General features: G+C 33.4%; 2 protein-coding genes across 4 annotated transcripts; both read left to right on the plus strand.

Annotated features, from left to right (window-relative positions):
• The first annotated feature begins 4,343 nt into the window (after positions 1-4,343).
• On the plus strand, positions 4,344-10,239 carry COX15 (cytochrome c oxidase 15). The gene is made up of 8 exons (XM_022037286.2): positions 4,344-4,600; positions 6,717-7,057; positions 7,879-8,180; positions 8,551-8,776; positions 8,859-9,104; positions 9,217-9,327; positions 9,503-9,634; positions 9,740-10,239. The coding sequence occupies exons 2-8, from the start codon at positions 6,875-6,877 to the stop codon at positions 9,908-9,910; spliced, it is 1,371 nt and encodes a 456-aa protein (XP_021892978.1). The 5' UTR covers positions 4,344-4,600; positions 6,717-6,874; the 3' UTR covers positions 9,911-10,239.
• Positions 10,240-11,097: 858 nt separating this feature from the next.
• Positions 11,098-13,189, plus strand: LOC148266501 (protein VASCULATURE COMPLEXITY AND CONNECTIVITY-like). 3 transcript variants are annotated; one of them, XM_088218543.1, is made up of 4 exons: positions 11,098-11,328; positions 11,521-11,625; positions 11,818-12,011; positions 12,454-12,901. In XM_088218543.1, exons 2-4 carry the CDS (start codon positions 11,530-11,532, stop codon positions 12,521-12,523), a joined length of 360 nt encoding a protein of 119 aa, XP_088074669.1. In that variant the 5' UTR covers positions 11,098-11,328; positions 11,521-11,529; the 3' UTR covers positions 12,524-12,901. The 3 variants fall into 3 exon arrangements, with proteins under 3 accessions (XP_088074669.1, XP_088074667.1, XP_088074668.1); XM_088218541.1 differs by lacking the exon at positions 12,454-12,901 and adding an exon at positions 12,939-13,189 and having other exon boundaries at positions 11,104-11,328; XM_088218542.1 differs by lacking the exons at positions 11,098-11,328; positions 12,454-12,901 and adding an exon at positions 12,939-13,189 and having other exon boundaries at positions 11,346-11,625.
• The last annotated feature ends 2,416 nt before the right edge of the window (positions 13,190-15,605 follow it).

A 15,605-nucleotide genomic window follows, 5' to 3' on the forward strand; every position in this document is an offset into this window, starting at 1 on the left:
TTCATCACACTGAACCCAAACTTTAGTCGCTAGCCCCCCACCAGAGAAGAAGAACCAGTCACCGGAGAAGGGAGCCGACTGTCGTTCGTCACTATACCGGAGCCACATCCGACTGCCAAAAAAGGTAAAAATTCTCCTAAAAACTCAAAAATTGATTTCAAACACCCTCATGGCCAAATCAAAGCAAAAAGAACGGCGGATGAGCCAAAAATCGTAGGTAAAGCTCGGCGGCGGTGCCACAGGCAAAATAAAAAATCACCTTCGATGAGCCCCTTCCAATTTTCCCGTTTTGTGCGATTTTTCTACCATTGTGGTCACTATTCTATTTTTTACAGGTTGACTAAAGAAAAACACCAAGACACAAAGGTGAGTCGGCAAAGCCGTCGCACCAGAAAATTCTGCTGCCAGTAAGTTTTTATTTTTCAACTTTTTTCGGTAAACCGAGATTCCCTAACATATTTTCTCGAAAGGATGAGTATAAAACTGGCCGAAACTAGACAAAAATGGTCAGTCCGAGGCAAACCACCGCTGTGCAGGAATTTTAAAATTGATTGGAAAAGGTTTTTAACACCGATTTTAGGTTTTTGGAGTATTTTTAGGTACATGAAATGTGTTTTAACCTCCGCAGGAAAATTCAAGAAATTCGCAGACCACCAGTAGGCGCAGTTGAAAGTTTGATATTTCAGATATCGATTCGGGTAAGAATCTCTCACCTTATTTTCTGTTATGGAATTGAAGTCTAATTATCAATAATATGGTATTTTGCGTAATTTAGAAAGTTTCGAGAGTTAATTACATGTTACTAATGGAGTCAGAACTAATTATTTATTATTGTTGTCCTGTTTAACTGATTATTTGAGTTTACAACTTTACATGCATAATAATATACTGAAATTGGTAAAATGATTCAATTGTGTTTCCTTGATACATGTATTATTTGTCTTGCGTTGATTTACGATCAAATCGTGAAATTAAAAATTAAATGTAAATAAAAAATTTATTGGTTAAGTAAATGAATGAATGGTAGCCTTACTGGATATCCTAGGAGATAGTGGACGGATCGGGTACATAAGGAACCCTATCGTGAACGTCGTCTCATACCGGATGGGATATCGAATATTGATATTTTTTGCGCTCATACCAGACGGGGTATAGGAACAGCTCGTTTCACCCTCATACCGGACGAGGTACTGAGGGATAGTATTTTTGGCACTCATACCTGACCAGGTATGAGGATGGTCGGTTAGTTAATAAGGTTGGATGTTGGTTCACGTACAGTGAGACATCCCTATGGACCCCAATGGATACCAGTAGACAAATAAAAAGAGAAAGTTGTTATTATTGTTTACTTAAATATGAGATTACGATGTTGTTGAGCTATTGTCTCTATAGATCGGTTTTGAAAATCTAGCAACGATAAATATGCTTTATTGGTTATTTTTATAATTTTTACCAACCTTCATTTTCTGTATCGGTGAGTAGTATGATATTCTTACTGGCTAGTATAGCTCACTCATTCATTAACTATTTCAAATCAAGAGGATCAAGACCCAGATCCCGATCAATAGAAGGATTATGAATAGTTCACTACCCGGACCCATTCAAACGCTAGTGAATGTCATCCTAAGATGTTCAGTTGTTTACTTTTCGTTTATTTCTTTGATTTTCGTTTATTTTTTTAGAATAGATATTTCTGTAGCCCTATTGGGTATTTTAAACTATTGTGTAAAGAATGTAAACCCTAACTCTATTACTCCGTTTTCACATTCAATTCATGTCTTTATTTCTTTTTAAGTTTTGGACCGTTACATTTTATCTGCTTACTGGTACCTCTAGAGGTCAATAGGGATATACCCTGACGCGTGAACCTAATATATAAAATTGTTAATTAACCGACTGTCCCTATATCCCGTTTAGTATGATGACAAAAAATGTCATTTATTAATATCTCATTCGGTATGAGGGTGAACCGGGTCGTCTTCATATTCTGTCCGGTATGAGCGCAAAAAATAGCACATCTCGATATCGCGTCCGATATGAGGTAATGTTCACGATAACATTCCTTATATACTCGGTTCATCCACCATCTCCCAAGATATTCAGTAAGACAATTATTTATTAATTCACATAATCAAACAATTTTTCATTTGTATATTAATTTCACATTTAACAAATCAACTGTAAATCACGCAAAACAAGCGATATATGCATAAAGGAAACACAACTAAATCATTTAACTATTTCAATATATTATCATGTATTTAAAGCGTTATAAGTTAATCAATTCAACGTGACAAATAAATAACTAACCGGTTCCAGCTCTATTAGTGACTTGTAATTATTTCCAAAATTTTTTAAATTTCACAAAATACTATATTATTGATTATTAAGTTTTAATTCCATAATAGGAAATATGGTGAGAGATTCTTATCCGAATCGATGTCTGAAACACTGTACTTTCTACCGTGTCTCCTGACGGTCCCCGAATTTCCTAAATTTTTCTGCGGAGATTAAATACGTTTCACGTACCTAAAGAATATCCTAAAAACCTAAAATCGGTGTTAAAAATCCTTTCGGATCAATTTTAGAATTCCGACACGGTGCCGCCACTTGTAGCGGCGGTTTGCCTCGGCTTGGCTGTTTTTGGCCAATTTAGCTGATTTCAGCCGACTTTACATGTACCTCTACGAAAAAAATATGTTAGAGAGCCTCGATTGGCCCAAAAAATAAAAAAACTAAAACCTGCCGGTGGTGGGATTTTTGGGTGCGGCGGCTCTGCCAGCTCTCCTTCGCTGCTGGGATTCCTTCTTTGGTCAACCTATAAAAAACAGAATGGTGAACACAATGGTAGAAAAATAGCACTAAATGAGAACTGGGAAGGGGTTCATCGGAGGAGGTTGCGAGTTTTGGACCGCGACCATCCCGCCGGGCTCTACCCGTAGTTTTCACCTCATCCGCCATTTGTTTTGCTTCGGTATGGCCACAGAGGTGCTCGGAATTGAATATCGAGCAGGTAAGATAATTTTTACCTTTTTTGGAGGTTAAAGGTGGCTCCGGTGCAGCGGCGGTCAGCTTCCTTCTCCGGCGTCTAATCCTTCTTCTCCGACAGACCGGGAGGGGGGGGGGGGGCTGACGACTAGGGTTCGAGTTCCGTATGATGCGAAATATTTATACCCATCCCGTGTTAATTTGGATTGTCCATCGCGATCGATTTGGTCTGTCCGATCATGTTTAAGGAAGAAACGAATCTAGACCTTTCATCACGGTTGATTTCAACCGTTCGATCACGTCTAAAGGAAAAACATATTCGGACTGTCTATGCGCGCGGGATCGATCCTGGACCGTCCGATCGCGGGGCACGCAAATCGCTAGCGTGGTCTTTCGTGTGGCACTGATGTCAGCGTTCTAGTTCGTGGAGGTTCTGACTTGACAGTCCTACGTGACCGAACTTTTTCTATTTGCACTTTGATCTCCTATTTCTAATTCTTCTTTTAAAAACATCATTATAACCCAAATTTTTATTCATTTTTCTCAAATTATTTTTAGTCTCGTCCCTAATTAATTTTTTAAAATATAATAAAAATTAAATTAAATTAAATTATAAAATATTTTTTTAGACATTTTTAAATTGCTAAAATTTATCATGGACCAATTTTCAAACTCAAATATTACATAAAGAATACATAATATATATTAATTAAATCAATTATATGTTACTTAAATATGTATCGATTAAATGAACATATGAAGCACAATATATATTAATTAACTTAGTTCAGTTGGGACAGTAAATAATTAAATCAATCATATATGACTAGTATTTTTATATTTATTAAAATATATTAATTAAAATACATACTTGAAATTTAAAAAATAAATTTTATATTAAATTATTTATTAAATAATTAATATTTTATTAATAATATGATATTTGATAAAATTTACACGAAATTTTATGTATGAGATAAAATAAGGTACTTTTTTTAAAAAATAATAATAATAATAAGTGACCTAATCTTGTATAATCTTATGCAAAATTTGATGTAAGTGTTACCATATTAAGGTACATAATCAATAGAATAATTAGTATATAAATTAATTTAATTACTTTTTTATTTATATATTTTAATTATGTATTTAATTAATATTTTAATAAACATAAATATGTTTATGATATATAATTAATTTAATTATGTAAGTTTACCCATTTAATTATTGGGATAAAGTTTTTTGGTTAATTATTAAATTTCTTACTATATCGGTTTTCTCATTAGTATAAATATAAAAAAATTATAAGTTTATTTTTTTTATAAAAAATTAATAATAAATTATAAATAAGTTTTAAAATTACTTTCTCACAACTCCCCTCTCCCTGTCTCGGCTACTTTCCTCACAACTCAGCATCGCCGCTCGCCGGTTCACCCATCTGCCCCGGCAGCCCCTTTCATCGTCTGTATCCTGTCTCTTCACTTCTCACCGCCATTTATTCCTTCTCACCCGGCATCTTCCAATCTTTGAGTCCCTCTTTCAGTTGCGACCCAAGGCTGTTACTTGCCATAACAGCTGTATCCCGATAAACTAAAAGCCGACTGGTTTCGCGGTAAGTTTCTTCGCCTTTTCATTTCCTTATCAGGATGCTTAGATAAGGGATCATTCATGAGGCAGACCACGAAAATGTCGTTCACCTCCCAAGTCGGAGGCTTACCAAAGTAAACCCTCCTCTGTTCATACTGAATTTTAAGTAGCTTCACAAACAGGTTAGGATACCTTGAGTCCTTATTTGATTTCTCTAATGAGCATTAGAGCTACGGAAGAACATTTCCAGGATTAGAATGCTCGATCATGCAATGGATGTCTGAAATGTAGATAGGCTTGGTCGCTTTCTCTACTTTTCTCTCAATGTGAAGAGGGATGCACATAACCTGTTCGTTGAAATTCCTGTGAGACAGTGACGATTTTGTGTGATTGGCATCTCTTTATTTGTAATTGAATACTTGTATTGTATGACTGAATCTTTTGATTGATTTATCTTGAATATTGTTGTGATTTAGGAGCTAGCATTTCTGTTTACTGTGCGGTCTGATGGTGTTAACAGAAGGATAAACTTTTTGCTTTCCATTTTGACCAAGCATACACCTATTGAAGTCATATAAGCTGTTTAAACGAAAAGACCTCACAAGGCTCCAGGAAAGCTTGATAAGAAATGTTTGGAAACCAGTGCTAATGAATGCAATTGATTAATAGACAATTTTGCAATCTAGTTACTCTGCCTTCTCAAACCTTGTCAGCCATCGTGCTTGATTAAATGAACTGCTAAGTATTGTTTTTCTATGGCCCGAAATCTTGGATCTATACATACTGTGGATCTGATTCTTTGGTTGAGAAGCATGAGTTGTGGTAACTTGCTATTGCACATATGTATCCAGTCGAAACATTTTAAGGATACTGTATGTTGTGAACTAAAGCTGATAATGAAGGGCTAAAACTGGCTGGTGTGTGATTGGATGTATGAGTCTGTCCAAAAGATTTTTTGAGTAGTTTTCTCTCATTTACGTAGCTAAACTTTGGGTTTCATCTCTCTATATTTTTGAATGACTTGGTAATAGAATTACAAACCTGAAATATAATTGTGCACCCTCAGATACTAACTTGATTAGGCTCTCGGACATTCATTCTAGCACTACTAAGTTGGATTCTCTTTAGTTGTATAACTACTGAGTCAATGCACCTCTTGAAATCAGTTTGTTCTACACCCATTTGTTAAACGACAAAAGTAAAAGGATGATAATGATTTTTGGCATAGACAGATGCCAATTAGGAAACTTGATTTCAACCGGTAGTGTTTGCGAGGAAAACTACAAATTAAAACTCGAAGATCTATTATATGTGTGTATATATGTAGTTCTTTTTGATATAATTCGCTAAGAATTTGATGATTTTTGAACTTAATGATAATAATTCAAGTTTGAAGTATTTTTCCTTTTATTTGGGTTTTTTTTTTTTTGATTTGAATGTTTTAGATTATTTCTTTTGGTTGAATTTGTTTTTGCCTTCTCAAGATCTGATTCCAACTAGCAGTGCCTTCGAGTAGTAAAACACATTCAAACTTTAGATCTTATTTGATTCCCTACAGTGCCTCAGACAATCATTTATAGTCATTATTATGTAAGTTACAATTGTTTCATTATAGACTTCATTGTATTGGCTTTATCATTTGTTTTAGAATTAGGCATTACCAAGTTAAATCTATTAAGTCTCGGTGGCATAAAAAAATTTTGATTGGTTCCTTTTCTATTACCAAATTTGGCACATTTGATCCGCATAGTACTGGTGTATATGGTGACAATAGTTGTCAAAATTCAAATGTTCATTTTCCTGATTTTGATTTTTTTATTATTTATTTAGACCACATGTGAAGATCATGTCAGATAGGGGAGCTTCAAAATGTATATTCTTTGCATTATGCTTTTTTTGCCCTTAGTTTTTTAATTGATTCACTTTACTATATTGATAGCGTAGAAAACAAGAACCATATTCATATCTCTTCAAATTAAAATATTTATTTAATTTTTTTTATAAAAAAAAAACCTGCAGCCTAGTGCATGAAATCTTCTAATTTTTAAGTAATAATAAACACAAAAGCAAACTATTTTCTACATATATATTTATGTATGTTTGTTCAATAATACTAATGCAATTTCTTGTTGTTTTATCAGGAAATCTGTAGGCAGGTAACTTGCTCTGACACAATCTAATCCATACAAGAACTCTGGTCGTGACTTGTCTGCCACTTTCTGTTCTCCTGTATACAAAGTCAAAACTTCACCTAAAATCGAACAAAATTTGTTCTACTTTGAAGAGTGACAGAGTGACCATGTTCAAGTGCAGAATAATAACTTCAATTCTCAAAAGTAAAAGAGAAGCTGTCAGTGGCATCGTATCTAATCTCTCTGGAAATAGTTCATATCGAGTTTTCACTAGTAGTACTTCTTCTTTTGCTGCTACTACTACTGCAACTGTTAGGGGCTTTTATTATGGCTTTAGATCTCTCCCCAAGGTACCCTTTCCTACCCTTCTCTCATTACTCTCCATTTTAAACATCATTTTTCTTGAATAAAAACTTAAAATTTCCAAATGAACTCTTTTTTTAGAATTTGTTTATTCCAAAAATGGGAATATTGCCAGAGAACTTATTTATGATTCCACTTTCAGTTTTAAAGGCTCAATAAAATAATGGTGTTGATGCTGATGAAAATTGTTCGGTGGAAGTATACCTATCAGAATTCTTGTACAATTTGTAAACTCACAACCTAACTCAGCATAATTTGCTTACAAAAAGTTTTTCTTTTCATTAGTTGCTAACTATTGTAGAGCTAGAAGAGATGCCTTAGCAATAATGTTATCCTGGGTTTAGCGATAATGTTATCCTGGTACAGCTTTCACGCGCCAACTAAATTCATCCACGGGTGATATTGAGGCACACCCCTATTGGCACGATTCATTCGGTATCTTTTTTAAGGATGGAAGGTGTGAATTTGATGAATAATAATGAATTTTCAATTGGAAAGGAAAAGTGAAAAGAGAAAAAGTGAGGGACAAGCAATTCAAGTGAGGATATATGCCATGAAACATCTAGATGCCTTTGTTTCGTTCGCTAGGGGAGTACATGATGTTCTTGAGTTTGGTTTTAGTATTTTGGGAAAAAAGAAAATTTCTTTTTTGCCTAATGGACATCATTTTGTTGTTGATTTCTGGACCTTGTAAACATATGAAATAACAAAAGGTGCTGATGGCGGTGTTACAGAATATTCAAGCAATTTTTAACTTGTACGGATTCTTTGTAATGCTGATGAAAATGAAAATTCTTCTTTACTTTAGGGCCATCATATGTCTACCTTGAGGAATATGTCCAGTACTGTGGCATCTAATACAATGGGAAGTAAAGAAGGATTGAGATTATTAGTCACTGGAGGACCTCGTGCTCAGAAAGTGGTAGGGATGTGGCTTTTTGGTTCTGCTGCATGGGTTTTTAGTATGGTGGTCCTTGGGGGTCTTACCCGCCTAACACGGTCTGGTCTTTCAATGACTGACTGGAAATTTACAGGTAGCCTTCCTCCTCTATCAGATGAGGAGTGGGATCAGGAGTTTGAGAAATACATGCAATCACCTGAGTATAAGCGGTAAGTTAACAAACTGCAATACTTTTTAGTCTAATAAGAACTTATAAATTGTATTTCAGGCCTTAATTTGTGCTCATAACTTAAATCGTCTCTCATATAGCTTCATCCAGATACATGGTGTAGTTTCTTATGTCTCTATTGTGCATTAATGAAAAGTGGCAAGAAAAAAGTTATTTGCTTTAAAAAGCAATTTTCTGTTGGTAATTTTTATATTGATAGTCAAGATGCTTATATACACGAATGGGTGTGATTGTGTACGGCTGCACACTTTTTCCGTCAAATCTGTATACTGAAAATTATTCTCATTTCCGATAGAGGTGGAAGTTTGTGTGATTTTGACAGTCCTACTGAGTTTTTTAACCATTTGCAGTGTAAATAAAGGGATGAAGATAGAAGACTTCAAATTCATATATTGGATGGAGTATGGCCACCGTATGTGGGGAAGGGGATTGGGCATCATCTTTGCATTACCATTCTCATATTTTCTTCGTAAGGGATATATTACACTAGGTCTTGGACTTAGACTGTCTGCTCTCTTTGCCCTTGGTGCTGGTCAGGGTCTAATCGGATGGTGGATGGTCAAAAGTGGTTTAGAGGTGAGAACATTGTTTTCTTATTCTTCCTTTGGATTCTAATGAATGAAAAATTATTCACCTCATAAACATATTCTTCACGTAGGAGCCAGCATCTGAATATGCTCAGCCAAGAGTAAGTCCTTACCGTCTTGCTGCTCATCTTACCTCGGCCTTTGTAATTTATAGTGGCCTCTTCTGGACTGCTCTTTCTGTGGTTATGCCTGAGCCTCCTGCCGAGTCAATAGCTTGGGTCGGTGGGGCTGCAAAAGTTAAGAGATTTGCCCTTCCTGTGGGCTTAGTTGTGGGCCTTACGGCTGTCTCAGGGGCATTTGTGGCAGGAAATGATGCTGTAAGTGAAAACTGAAATTCTTTCATAAGTGCCGCAAGAACTTTCTGGTTTTATCTTTTAAAAAATAATGGTACGAAAATTTATAATTTATGTTTATGTGTTTAAATTCTAGGGGCATGCATATAATACTTTTCCCAAGATGGGGGACGCATGGATTCCTGAGGATATATTTGAAATGAAGCCACTAATTCGCAACTTCTTCGAGAATACATCAACTGTGCAGGTAATTTTAGAGTTTGTTTCTTAACTTTAATTTTCCAGAGGCATGCCTGCTTTTACCATTCAAAATCTCAAAGACAAGCTGAATCTTTCACAGAACCAAATGTGTATGAAACTTTTGAAAAGGATTCAGACTCTATATATGAAGTAAAATGCAATTTCTTGTTGGTTGTTTGCAGCTTGATCACCGTCTTCTAGCTGCTGCAAGCTTAATCTCTATCGGAACAATGTGGTGGTTCACTAGAAAGTTGGACATACACCCGGCTGTTCAAACTTTGATTGGGAGCACACTAGGCATGGCTGGTCTTCAGGTGGCTGCTGGCCGTAGATTATCCCATTTCTTTCGTTGACCAGTTTGATATTCTCCTTTGAATTCCGAGTATCTCTCCCATTTACTGATTACATTGTCATTGCAGGTGACTTTAGGGATATCAACCCTTCTGTCCTATGTACCGGTATCACTTGGCACTGCACATCAAGCTGGAGCTTTGACTCTTTTGACATTCATGCTTCTGCTCAATCACACTGTTAGGAAGCCATCAGTGGCGCTTCTCAAAACACTGCCTCAAGTTGCCAGGTCACCCTAATAGTTTTAGTTTCAATTTTATGGCAGATAAACCATGAATTAGATTACATAAATTGATAAATGCTCACTTAGCTCTAAATTCAGTTTAGGGCTAATTTTTTGTGGGGTATGAGATAAAAGTAGGTTTACTTATATTCTTCATTCATTGCAATTGAGAAGACCTTTAGAATCTTAGCTTGAGTTTTGTTGTATGCTGGACAATATGTTATGATGTAAGTTGTCATTGGTGTTCATGCAAATATGTAGTTGGTAGGAGTGAGCAAAAACCGACGGAATAAAAATTATATATATATATATATATTATTATTATAAAAATTGAAGTTATCAGCATTTTATTTTTCTGCCTTTTCTTATCAAACACATTATTAGGCCCTACCCATCTACCCAAAGTGACAAAAGAGCTTTACATTTTTTTTTTTTTACAACAACATGCTCTTTTTGTGCAGAGCCCCTGGGATCAACATTTTCAGTGGGTCACTGTTGGATTATTAAAAATTTGAGGCCCAAATTATAATAAAAGCTCATTAATTCCATTTTAGAAGCTTCTAAAAACTTTACTACAGGTATATTATTTTGAGTACATTTTTAAGTAGTTATTCAGGATTATTATAATTTTGTTTTTAATTTTTTTTAACTTTAATATTTTCTATTTATTTGAAACTAACAATTTTTATTTATTTTTAACGAAAAAATTATACTTGAAAAAACTTAAAAAATAATTTTAATTAATTACTTAAGTTAATAAATCAATAAACTGATACCATTAGATATATTTTTTACTGTTATTAATTTATTAATATAATTCATATATATATATATTAGTTTTTTTTTTATTTAAAGAAAAAAAAAAAGAAAACTAAACATCTAAATCAAATAGAAAAATATTCAATCTGTAACAAGTATCAAATTTCATATATTAATTGATATTTTTGTCGTAGTATCTTTAAAAGGAAAATATCCAAACAAATAACATTCACTTCAATTTATCAACTCAGCCGTAGAATAATTGAAAATGATGATAAAAACAAGAAGCAATCGTCATTCATTACCCAAATCCAATTAACCCGTTCAAAATGCATTTACCCCCTTGACAAAATGATTTAAGAAACTCGGTTACATACACCTTAATCTTCACTTCCCATCAAGTCACAACCGTCCGATCATGACGAACATCTCCCCCTCCCCCCTCTTTACCACTTTTTGATTTATGATATTTCATATGGAGTTTATATAGATACCGTAAATATGAAAAACTTGATTTATAAAAAAAAAAAAGTTGAAACCAAATTCAGAGAAGGAAGAATTAAATGTACACACCCCACACACATACATATGTATGGTTGGCATTTCGTTTTCACAGATTCACAATAATACCTAGTTTAGCTTTGGCACAAGTAGTGTCCTACTCATCTCATCCTGGTCAGTTAAATTTTCTATGTTTATATGTATATATACTCCCACCCACACACACACACACACATATATATATATATGCGCATATACGTGTGTGTATATAATATGGTAACCCTGGAATTCATGATTTCTTCCCTCTCTCGGTTACTAAAGAAACATAATTTTTTACCATCCCTGTTTTGTCCAAAATTATTGCAGAAATAAGTAATGGCAAGAGTAGGTTTTGCTATGTGCTTAGTGATTGTGGCTATGGATATTACTGCTGGCATGCTCGGGATTCAAGCAGAAATCACTAAAAACAAGGTATATACATATACATATATATACATATATAGAAGAGAAAAACAAGCAGAAACAAAAAAAAAAAAAATTAAAAATGGGTAAATGGGTTGTGATGAAATTACTGAAAACAAGGTACGTACAATATATGTACATATATAGAAGAGAAAACCAAAAAATTAAAAATGGGTAAATGGGTTTTGTTGAAATTTACAGATGATGATAAAGTGCAAGGATAAGGAGACAAGTGATGAAGTATTCAGGCTTGGTTTAGCAGCAGCGGCATTGCTGGGCGTATCTCACCTTGTCACCAACCTGCTGGCCGGCTGCGTCTGCATTTGTTACGCCCCAGAGCTTGAAACATCATCTGCTAACAGGCAATTCTTGTTTGCCTGCCTTATACTCTCCTGGTAATTTTTAATTGAACAAATACCTGATTTCATGTTATATTTTAGTTTGAAATAGTGCATAGTTCGGAGGAATAAATTGGGTATTTTTAGTTTTTTATTTAGCATTTTAATTTGATTATTTTATACTTTTCATAATAATTATATTATATGAGTTTTCTTAGATTCTAAATATTAAATTAGTTTTCATATTATTTTAAAATATTTAAATTGATTTTTCATATTAATTTTTAATTTTTTTAATTTTTTTATCGTCTGACAGTAAGTTAGATAAGTTATTATTTTTAATTAAATAAATTTTTATATTAAATATTATGTAATATTTAACCTTTAAAATAATTTTATTTTTTAAATATTTTTAAATAAAAATTAAAAATAAATGGGAAACAAAACATGAGCGATAATGAGTCCTAATGCCAATGGAATTTTGCAATGAGACTAACAGTGTAGACACCCAACGAGAGCATGTACTTCACTCAGGATCTTTAGTAGACAGCCTCTACAAGGGTGTATAGTGTGATGGGTGTGGAGAGACATGGCGGAATGAGAGGTTGATGATGGTAGGTGGAGAGGTGCTTCGTGTGGGAGTTGGATGAGTTTGAGAATTGGTGAATGTCTGTAAAGAGAAGTTGGATGTCTAATGGTGGTTTGGGAGAAAATGGAGAAGGAGGAAGCTTTTTTTTTTTTCTTCTTAATTTTATGTTTTAATTTTTATTAAAAATAATTAAATTTAAATTATTTTCTATACGTTAAATGACATATAATATCTAATATGAAAGTTTATCTAATTATAAATATTCACGTAACCAACTACTATTTAATGAATAATAGAGAGACTAACAAAATAAAAAATTAGTATATAAATTAATTTAAATATTCAAAAATAGCACATAAATTAATTTAATATTTATTTCGTTTCATTGGATGTAGGATTGTAGTAGCCGTTGGATTTCCAATGTTGACGGTGGGAATGTTAGAGAACAGAAACTCGAAATCAAAAGAATCATGCGGAGCGTTAGAGGGAGAACATGATCATTTTCTATTCATTGGAGGGATACTTTGTATTTTACATGCCCTCTTAACCATTTTTTTTTGTTGGTTCTACTTGAATCGTCTTTTTTACTCATGAACCGCAATACATCTAAAACACAAATTTAAAGAATATACCTTTTTTCGGTGTTATTTATTTGTGGATTGTCTTTGCATGTAAAACTTATTCATACTAGTTACTAGGTACAAATGAGGAAATTTAAATGATATATATTAAGCTTAATTTAATGATATAACAAAAAAAAATATTTAATCACAGTTTTACTAATATAATAATTATAATCTCGTTAATTTTCTTAGCATTTTCCTTAAAATTTAGATAACAAATTATTAGTCAATTAGAATTTACAAATAAGTCTAATAAAATATTACTAAGTGAGTTTTGTTAGATACTTGTATCGAGATGAAATGAAAATAAAGTAGATAGTAACTCACGCACATCTTATAAAATGGTAGTCATTGACTCTTAGTGCGGTAAGATAATTATCTTAGAGAAGAAACTCAAAGGCGATATGAGTACAAACATGATATCAACTTTCATATTAGAATTATTTGTTTTTTATTACTTTAAGAGGTAAAAGAATTATGAAAAAAGAAGCATTAGATATTAGTACGTTGTCTATCTAAAATATCGCCAAACCAATTAACACCGTAATAGGCTTATGAGGCAAGATATGAGGATCTAGAGGGGTGAAGTTTATGAAATAATTGTCCTTAGCATAGTAAACAATGTGAAACAAAATGAATACGTTCATGATGAACTTATTGACATATGTACTGAATTATAGTAAGATAAGCAAAATAATAAGACAAATAAAACTTTCAACTAAGTGCAAATAAAGAATAAAATCTTTAATTGGAGTGTCATTTATGGCTGAGCAGTGAAACACTATGATTGTAATATCCGGTTTTCAAAATAAAGAGTGTGTGAATAAATAAATTAAATTAGAACTTAGTGTTTAAATATTTTTTAAAAAAAAAATTACAGGGTTTTTATAAATTTTAAGGATATAAATAAAAATATGTGAGAAAAAAGGGTCAGATGCCTAATTAAATAAGAATAAAAGGGAGGCAAAAAGAAATCAAGAAATAAACGGTCATGATCGCACCGTCTGAGAGATCCAACAGCTTGAAATCTCATTTAGTTGAATGGCCCAGACTGAGTCTTGCAAGATTAGGTGGCTAGGGAAATTGGTATTCAAAAAAACAATTAGGATTTTTTTAATTCAGCAAATGAGAGCTGAAAATGAGAGAAGAGGATCCATGAGTCGAGTGGGTGAGAGAGGAGGCCAAGATTGAGTGAGAGTCAGGCTGATAGGGAGAAAAGAACACTACCCGAGAGAAAGACGAGCAAGAAAACCAAAAGGAGAGAAGGAAACGCAACCAAAGAGGAAGGAGGAGTATCGCAGAGGTGGAAGGCCGAAGGAAGGAAAGGGGATGGGAACCGCGATCGAGAAATGTCGTGTTGCTGGTGGATTCTGAAGTCGTGTTGCACGCAACACCAATGTTCTGAAAATAGGTGAGTTTCGTCCCTTTCCGTCTTTTTGAGATTCATTTTTCGTGTTTCACTTTAACGGGCATGTAGGTGTGAAACGACCACTGTTAGTAGTTTTCCTAAAACGGCCACTATTAGTAGTTTTTCTTAGGTTTAATTCATTTCGTTAATTAAATATGATTATATGCATGTATAGTGATTCTAGGCTGTTGATCAAGTGGAATATAATTTGTTTGAGGGATTTTGGTAAGTATTTCCTCATTCCAAACTTGGATTGAGATTTTAAAAGCTTATGCATGTGTATTTTTAAATTTTTGTATGTTTTAGTATAAAACAGATACCGATTCGATTCCTTGATGAAAAATAAAACCTGGTCCCACTGCCATAAATGACTTTAGGACACTTGATTTTCCTGGTCTTTGTATCATTGGACATGGTTTCATTTGATTGTTGAACATATGATGAGTGAATCCTAACTTATTTAGAAATCATGAAGATATGAAAACCAGAAAAATTTAAGAACTGATAAATGTTTGAATGTGTGATAATGAATGAAATTTATAAGTGAAAATAAACCACCAATAAAGTGAAAGGTTGAGAAAAAAAAATAACATAAAAAAATAAATAAAAGTAGAAAATTAGTTAATTATGGTTACAAAACAAATTAACTTAAATATATTTAAAAGAAAAATAGAATAAAAGGAAAATAAATAAGAAATTGAAAAAGGAGCGAATGTGAGTGAATAGTGTATGGATCCTGTATATTTTCTCGTTTAGTTTGAATCGAGGAGGGGATGGTAAACTTGTACATGAATAGAGTTTGAAACATAATCCAAACATAGATAGGGGTTTGTGAGCGTGGATCACCTAACATACGTAATTGATGTGACTAGTGTGAGATTTTGTGTGTGTGCTATTCATGTGATGAAAGGATCCATTTCGCTTATTCTCGACGATGATATAAATGACATTGCGCGATGAAACCTTTGAGATAACCTTTCGAGTGTATGTGGTGATATTTCGAGACTATAAATGATATTTGAGTGTAATTA

This window comes from Carica papaya, chromosome 4, assembly GCF_054855325.1.
Source record: "Carica papaya isolate Zhongbai chromosome 4, ASM5485532v1, whole genome shotgun sequence".
NCBI classification, from domain to species: domain Eukaryota; kingdom Viridiplantae; phylum Streptophyta; class Magnoliopsida; order Brassicales; family Caricaceae; genus Carica; species Carica papaya.

Excerpts from the sequence above, each read along its gene's own strand:
- COX15 (XM_022037286.2), top strand. The coding sequence starts at position 6,875 with ATGTTCAAGTGCAGAATAATAACTTCAATTCTCAAAAGTAAAAGAGAA. Across the intron at positions 8,777-8,858 it reads TGGTCAAAAGTGGTTTAGAG|GAGCCAGCATCTGAATATGC; the intron begins GTGAGAACATTG and ends TTCTTCACGTAG. Across the intron at positions 9,328-9,502 it reads AGAATACATCAACTGTGCAG|CTTGATCACCGTCTTCTAGC; the intron begins GTAATTTTAGAG and ends GGTTGTTTGCAG.
- LOC148266501 (XM_088218541.1), top strand. The coding sequence starts at position 11,530 with ATGGCAAGAGTAGGTTTTGCTATGTGCTTAGTGATTGTGGCTATGGAT. Across the intron at positions 11,626-11,817 it reads CAGAAATCACTAAAAACAAG|ATGATGATAAAGTGCAAGGA; the intron begins GTATATACATAT and ends TGAAATTTACAG. Across the intron at positions 12,012-12,938 it reads GCCTGCCTTATACTCTCCTG|GATTGTAGTAGCCGTTGGAT; the intron begins GTAATTTTTAAT and ends CATTGGATGTAG.